Source organism: Mirounga angustirostris, unplaced genomic scaffold (genome assembly GCF_029215605.1).
Source record: "Mirounga angustirostris isolate CCGP_5_RB_7025 unplaced genomic scaffold, mMirAng1.0.hap1 SCAF_4, whole genome shotgun sequence".
Lineage (NCBI taxonomy): Eukaryota > Metazoa > Chordata > Mammalia > Carnivora > Phocidae > Mirounga > Mirounga angustirostris.
Genome location: NW_026991712.1, coordinates 15709071 through 15717178, shown reverse-complemented (window position 1 = coordinate 15717178; position 8108 = coordinate 15709071). Strand labels below are relative to the sequence as shown.

The 8108-nt window shown below is 46.4% G+C and overlaps 1 protein-coding gene across 7 annotated transcripts in view; it reads right to left on the bottom strand.

Annotated features, from left to right (window-relative positions):
- Positions 1-3: 3 nt before the first annotated feature.
- The window catches only part of WASHC5 (WASH complex subunit 5), a 60764-nt gene continuing 52659 nt past the window's right edge, over positions 4-8108 (bottom strand). Inside the window, exons 27-31 of one of the 7 annotated variants that reach the window (XR_010410513.1) lie at positions 6452-6605; positions 3673-4373; positions 3499-3574; positions 3323-3410; positions 373-411 (exon numbers count right to left, since the gene is read on the bottom strand). Coding sequence is in view for 4 of the 7 variants with exons in the window: in XM_064587887.1 (XP_064443957.1) it covers positions 4184-4373; positions 6452-6605 (344 nt within the window). In the remaining 3 variants the exon portion in view is untranslated. The other 6 variants (XR_010410514.1, XR_010410515.1, XM_045895896.2 and 3 more) reach the window with 6 other exon arrangements.

The following is an 8108-nucleotide window of genomic DNA, read 5'->3' as shown; positions in this document are numbered from 1 at the left end:
GGGTACTGACAATACTATTTTACTGAAAATCCAGAGTTGCACAAATAGTTCTTTAGAACATAAAACTAAATGGATTTATACGTAACAATTACATTCAGCATTTATAAGAGGCAGTACAAAAATGTGTTCTGCTTCTACATGATACAAATTGCATATAATACCATGATTTAAACAATATTATATCAAGTAGTGCCGTGAGATACATCTTACTCAGAATATCTGATGTTTCCCACAATTAAGGGAAAAAAAATGCAGTTCTATGAGCAGCTGAGTTTCTTCACTTCTAAATTCATTTTAGTAACAAGAAGATTTAAGGACGATACTTTCATCAAAGAAGCAGATGTCAAAAAAAATTTACAGGACTGTTCTGAATTCATCAAAAATGAAATTAGGCACGTGAGCTTCAGCAACCTAAAACAATGAAACAGGAGAGTTAAATTATTCATAGTGTTAGAACAAGTTCAGAATTTTCCACACGAAAGTTAAGTGAAAATACGCTCTGGAGCAAGGTGAATCACGGGAATGCTGGATTCACAGAGGTGGATGGCTCCCGAAACTGCTGGCTTCTGTTTCTGCTGTTCGTCACCCTGGGGTCTAACTTCTTGGCCCCGCCGACATCGGAGGGAATGCTGTCCAGCGCTCCCTGCCTCATCCTTGGCTCTCAGAGGCACTTGGATCTGCTAGGAATGTGCAGGCCTCTGGGAAGTACGAAGAGGTCATCTGAGGTCACCTCACAAGGGACTGATGACCCACCCGGGGAAGAACAGCATGTCGCAAGTGACAGGCCAGAGGGGGGAGAGAGGAGGAAAGAAGGGCCTGGAAAGCATGCATTTCTGAACTGTTCTGAGGGGAAGCCCTGAGAGGGGTGGGGGAGGGTGAAAGAGTGGAATGTAGAGCCAGGTGACCTCCAACTGCTAGAAATGGGTATTTTTTAATAATGTACTGGCAATACTATTTTTACTGAAAAAAGCAGCGTTGGTTTTTTCTGATTATAACGGTGTGTCACCTGCTACTTAGAGGAAAGTTAGCAAATGCAGAGGAATGTAAAAAGAAGTAATCACTCATCTTAATGCCCTAGAGAAAACTAAACCTGATAATTATTCTATAATGAATCCCTCTAATTTACACAGACACACTCAAAACTAGGTTCACATAATCTTGTGTCCGTATTTACCTCTGCTAAATCTTACGGACATCCTTGTACACCTATCTTCGTGAACTTCTGCACATATATCCAGCAGATAAATTCCAGGCAGTTGAATGGCTGGGACCAGGTGAATATATGACAAGTTTGTTTGTTTGTTTTTAATAAAGCCAAATTGCCCTCCCACAGGATAAACAGTTTGCACCGCCATCGACAGTACTGAGAAGTCCTATTTCTCCAAACCCTTCCATGCAGCGGGAGTCCAACATTTAACTTTTTACCAGTTGGAGTAAAAAACTGGGTTGGTGGAAACAGTAATTTTACTGTTATTTTGATTTGTGACTCTTGAATTAAGGTCAAACATTTTTACAAATGTTTGCTATTTGTATTTCTTGTCCTGAAAACTGCCTGTTACTATCTCTTGCCTGTTTTTGTTTTTGTTTTCTATTCGATTGGTTATCTTTTTCTTACTCATCTAGAAGAACACGCTATAAATCAAGAAAACTGGTCCTTTGTTAATATTTTCCCCAATTTTTTTTTTTAATTAAGAGACATTTGACAGAATTCATTATATTCAGCATTCATAAGAGATCAGATCTCTAAATTTTCTTTATGGTTTCCTCCTTTGGTGTTTATCTAGAAATTTCTGAGAGCTGATACATATTTGTGTAAAATTTCTGAATTTATTGGTTCCATTTTCCACATGATCTGTAATTTATTTTGATACATGGAAGATGTGAAGAGACTAATGGGCTAATTTTTAACCACATAATGAACTAATTGTGCCAGCAATGTTGACTAAAATATTTCCTTTCTCCCCTCATTTGAGAGGCTACTTTTCCTCAGGTGCTACTGTATGTGCTCGGATTTGTTTATAGACTACATATTCTGGTCTATTGATCCATCTACTGGGTTTCATACCAGTACCACACTATTGATTTTGGTAGCTTTATAATATTTTTAAATATTTGGTATGTTTTAGTATCTTCTTTTTAAAACAATTCTTTTGGCCTGAGTTCTGTAAAATTTTTAAAAATTTTCTCACCCCCTCGCCCCAGGCAAAAAAATTATCTGGATTTTGATTATAGCTGCACTAAACCTAGAGACTCATAAATACTATTTGAGTTTCCTCATTCAGAGAGACGGAAAAATTAAAAAATGTTTATAGTTTTTCTAAATTGTTATTTTTTTCTAAACTGTCTTTCTTATAGAGGTTATAATTCCTGAGTACTTGTTAATTCTACAAATGGGATCTTTTCCCTATTTTTGAATTGGTTATTCGTGTATTTACCTTGTACATTGTCCAATCAGCTTTTTCGTACGCTTATTATTTTAATAGTTTTCCACATGATTCTAGTGGGGATTCAAGGAAGACAACTACATCCTCAATAAAGAATCCAAATTTGTTTTCCTTTTTTTATGCATTTTAAATTGTCACTTCTTGTTTTATTGCCTTGAACCTGAGCGACACAGGGGCAGCGGGAGTCAGTACGGCCGTATTACGGCGACGCGCGGACTTCGATGGGAAAGCTGCTAGTTTCACTCAGTATGATGCTGCTAGTCAGTTTTTAAAACATCGTCTTCGGCTTTTGTCACTAAAAAGAAGTATCTTCGATCCCTAACCTACCGAGTTTTAAAAATCAGAATGGCTTTTCAGAACCTATCGAAAAGTCTTTTATATTTTAGTATCAAGCTCTGCATTTCGAGCGGAAACTTACCAACGTGGAATTACTAGTGAGACAGGAAAAGGCGAGTATCTCAGAGGGTGAAACGAAGCCATTTTGGGGAACTCAACCAAACCTGCTGTGGGAACCAGGTTTTCGGGACGGGGAAGAACCACCCACACAATCAGTTCCCTGCCCTGGCCCCTGAAGGGCTCCCCCCCCGGCCCGCGCCCCTGAACTGCCGCTAGACCGGGACCGGACCGGACCGGCACCGGCACCGGAAGCGGGTGCGCCGCTCACAGGACGAGGGCGTGCTGGTGAGGGGGCGGGCAGGGGGCGGGCAGGGGGCGGGCCGCCCGCCGCACGCAGACGGGGGCGCCCTCCCCGCGGCGGGCCGGGGCCGGGCCCGCGCAGCCGCGGGCGGGCGGGAGCTGGTGGGCGCGCTCGCAGGGGCGCAGGGGCGCAGGGCCGCCCGCAACGCCCTCTCCCTACGGTCGTGGTGTCCGGGGCTTACCCTCCTAGGTAGCTTTGTGTAGCGAACGTAATCCTCCAGAAAGAGAAGGGCGCCCACGACATCCGCAGGCACTTCAGGGATCTTGTGGCTGTAACGGAGAAGAGTCTGGATCAAGTCAGTGCGTTGCGCACGGCCTATTCGGCGCACAGGGCAAGTCCAGGCCCTTCTTCACTTGCCTTCTCAGCGCTGAGCCCTTGAGAACGAGATGAGGGTTCTCCTGCGTAAAGCCTCCTCAAGTATAGGGCCTAAGGGCTAGGGGCAGATGGACGTTAGTGATTAAGAGAAGAGCCAGTCCTGTCAGCCTGGGGTTTTCCCCGGAAGCCTCCGTTCTGACTTTAAACAGAAAATACCGTGAGCACAAACCCCAGCTCCCAGACCGGCAGCCGAGGCCCTAACCCTCGGGTACAGCTGCGTCCTCCGGATTCCAGCGACACTTTACTAAGGGAAGCCAGAGGAGAAGAAATCTCTGGAACAGCCTCTTGATTCCTATGGTCATGCTGCCCGCAGACCTGCAGAACACGACCGAGGAGGGGGTGAAGTCTGCGCCGAGCGCTTCACGCGGGCCCCCACGACGCCCGCCGGCTGGCCCGCCTCATCTCCCGCCCCCAGCGCCTCACGGTTCCTGCGCTGGCAGGTCCCCGAACAGGCCACACCTCCCCACCCCTCTGCCCGCGGACTTGAAAGTAAACCAGGCATCTTTCCAGTTCCAGCGTGGGTTCTGCCTCCTCTGCAAGTCTAACCTGACTCCTATGCGCAGGTGGCCCTTTCTTGTGCTTTCATCATACTTAGCATCTGCCCCCCAAGACTCTTAAATTTTCAGTTGTTTGTATGCTGGTTTCTTTGAGGGCCTGGGTCATGCCTTTATCTTTCGGTTTCCAGCATCTGTGATTGTACCTGCACACAGGTGTCAGATACACACAGCATGTAACAACCTTCTGTATGGGATCCTCCTCCTTGTTCATTCATACGACTGCTGTGTTGCCAAGCACGGTTCCAGGGCTGGGAATGCAGCAAAGTACGCGACAGTCTTCTTATGCAGCTCACATTCTTTCTGCACATCAAAAAGGAACTTTTCGCTCTTAAAATTATTTCCAATTTAGGCACAGACTGGCATTTTCTGATTAACGAAGGATTTCATGCAACTGGATTACTGGTTTATTTCCCTGATGCTTTTTTTGCTCTTGAAAAGAAGGTTGAAGAGTGATTACAACTGGAAAAGTTGCCACTGCTCTGGATCTTTCAGTGTGTGACCAGGGCTGTGTTTATATTTGCTCTGCTCCCGGCGAGGGCAGGGAAAGAGCCTCCATGCATCCCAGGTTCCTTCTGTCACTTCCCTTAGCCGGATCAGAAACCCAGAGCCCCAGCGACACCTGCCTCCTGATGGGCTCTCTCAGGGTCCCCAGAAACATGCTGTGCCACAGCCACACTTGGTAGTCGTCAGTGAAGAAGGACCAGCAGGAAGGACTTGCCAATTCTTGACAGATGGGGAGCTACAGCTGGGGTGGTGGGTGTGGAGGTTTCTTCCCAATCTCCCTGTACCGCCTGAACTGTGGTCCTTGGCTGCCTCTCCACAGTCCGGGGCCCAGATGCACTAGGTTTCTAGGTGCCCACTGCGTTCCTTTGCAACCAGCCTCATTTTGTGATCGCTACAATTTCATCTCTGAGACTTCCCTACCCTTCTGGGCTACCTTCTGCTTTTCAGTTGTTAAAAAGTGTGCTGTTGGAAGCAAGGCTCACCGGCTGTCCTAGAAAAACATCCAGTGTGTGTGTGTTGTTCAGTCCATTAACTAAGGCGAGGAAGAACTCTACTGACTGAGGCTCTTGGGGAAAAGATGTCAGGATTTAAGAAGAATGCAAGGTCACTATGAGCCACGGGTATCCAACGGGTGTCAAGAAGCCAGTACTGCAATTTTAGCTGCCCTGCACTCCACCGGGGGCCTGGCGGTCCTCTCGAAGGGGTCGGCTGTTTTTGGAATCTCAGTACAAGCTTGGGAAACCACAGAGAAAATGTAGAGAGGAGGGTCAACAGCCAAGTGGAACCCCCAGAAGAGGTCACGGACATGGTGAGTAGCCACAGCGCGGTGAACAGGAAGGGGTAGAAGCAGCTCATCTAAAGAAAAAGAAGACCTAAGGCAGCATCCTGACGTTCACAATGTGGGGTGAGGCAAAGGTAGGAGACTGCATTTATCCCAATTAGAGAGTGTAGAGGAAGGCACGACGAGTGAGATTTCAGAGACAGGAAGAAATTCTTCATGCGTCACAATGAGCGACTTTCCAGGGCCGGGCACACCGCCACCAGCATCCGGCCTTGCCGTGGGAGATGATGGTGCCTCACTGATGGCCGGACCCCAGGAGGACTCCTGCCAGGATGCCTGAGCACTGATTCATGCCCTGGGTGGAAGGTTAACTAAATGGGTCTCTGAAATCATGTCTGGTGAGGACTGCTCTGTGAGGTCCTGGAAGGTCATTCCCATTAGTCTTTAAGTTACGTTGACCAAAGTGACCAAGTGGCAATCTTCCAGACTTTGGATGTACAACATGCCAGAGAAATTTATTTGGGGGCCTGACCCTTTAGAGTAACAGAGGCGGCTCGGGACCCAGCATCTCATGCAAATAGCTTTTTTTTCTATCCGAGAAAAACCACATGGGGGGGCGGGGGTAGAAAAAAGGCTTATGAGCCTTGTATCCAATAGGAACTTCTGTGTGATTTCTGTTTCTTCCAATGCCGCGACTCCAGGCTGTGCCCAGGCTCTGACACGGACATGCTCCCTGACTCCCGCTGAAGGATATGAGGCCATCCCAGGCCAGTGGCCCACCCGGACAGCCCAGGCTCCCTGAGTTCTGCGCACAGCGCCCAGAACAGCAGAGGAACAGGCCTGCACTCTCTTCCCTGTGGGGGTCGCTAATCCTGGTCACGACTCGCTCATTCTTGCCAAATCACTGTGGAGTGCACCGAGGGGGCTCCCCCAGCAGGGTGACGGAGGATGGGTGCACCTTTAGTTGCTGCAAACAAAGCTGCTTCACACAGCAGGGTAAAGCAGCCAATTCCCACCTGCACTAGGGAGATAATAAGAGGAATTTGGAATGCAAGGTTCCCAGCCCCCTCTGTAACATCAATTCCTTCAGTACCTTGTGCACTGCTCCACTGTGGAGCGGATAAACTGGCCGATCAGCGCCAGGAACTGTTCGGTGTACCGGGAGTGAAACTGCTTCAGCAGAGTGAGCAGTCCCAGGACGAGTGGCGGCCAGTCCACGGGGTCGGCAGGTTTCCGGCAGACCATTCCTGCAAGGAGCGACAAAGGAGGAATTAGGCCACCCAGCGAAGTGCTTTCCTTTGGTGATATTCATCCAGTGGGTACGTTTGTGAATGTCAAAATGTTTGGGGACCGTGCCACTGCCGGCAGATGACTATCTGGAGGGAATGACAACTCTGGACTCCAGTTTGAATTAGGCCTGGGTCAGAGTGGTCTGACTCAACGTAATAAAGTGATGGCTGATTTTTATAATCACCATCACTGTCTCTTTTGCTTAATATAGTAGCACGTGCCATTATAGGAAAGCTGAAAGATACAAATGAAGGTAAATGAGAAGGTGAACATTACCTATAAGCAACTTCTGTTAGTGGCCGCATAGTAGTGTTAGATGCGCTGAACCACTCTCTTAAATGAAAGCAGTTTAAACCCCAGATAACATATCTAAGAAGTATCTTTAAACACAATGTTGAACGTTATACAGTAAAAGAATCTGCAGGAGAGCCTAGACAGTGGAAGAAGGAAATGTGGGGAGTGAGCGAGCGGCAAAGCTGGCTTTTGCACTAAGGATTTCCCCCCAATCTGGAGACCTCAGCCTTCTGCCCAGATGGCTGCAGGGGGAACAGGAGCTAGAGCTTACGGTCTTTGAGGGGAAACACAATGCTGAAAAAGAACCAGGTTGGAGGACTTACATCACCAGATTTCAAGACTTAATTATAATAAGTTATAGTAAGCAAGGCAGTATTGGCATGAGGATACAGAGATCAATGGAAGAGAAGAGAAAAACCAGAAATAGTCCCACCCTTATAGGAACAATTGAATTTCCATGAATATCCAAATGATTTAATGGAGAATGAGAAATCTTTTCAATAAATGGTGCTGAAACTGGATATCCTTATGCTGTACGTAGAAAGTAATTTTAAATGGACCACAGACCTCAGTGTAAGAGCTAAAACCGCAAAGCTTCTAGAAAAAAAACCACAGAAGAATATCTTTATGACCTTAGGGCTAGTCAAAGATTTCTCAGGATATAGAAAGGACAATTATAAAAGAAAAATAGATAATTGGACATTATCAATATTGAACATTTCTGCTCATTAAAGTCACCAGTGAGAAAATGAATAGGGAAACCAAAGTCTGAGAAAAAACTCACACTATCTAACAAAGAACTTGTATCCATGATATATAAATAACTCCTACCACTCAGTGATTAAAAAAAAAAAAGCCATCAACCTAACTTAAAAATAGGCAAAGGACTTGAACACTTAACAAAGAAAGACAGAAAGAATGGCCAAAAAGCACATGAAAAAGTGCTCAACATCATGAATCATTAGGGGAAGGCAAATGAAAACTACGAGATACCACACACACCCCCATTAGAACGATTAACATTAAAAAGACTAACATTGCCAAATGCTGGTGGGATGTAAAATGTACACCACTTTGGAGAAAGGCGTTAGGCGGGCCAGACAGGCCTTCAGATCCCGCACCTGGGTTCCTGTGAAGGCTGGGCCATCCCTTACTTAAACCAGAGA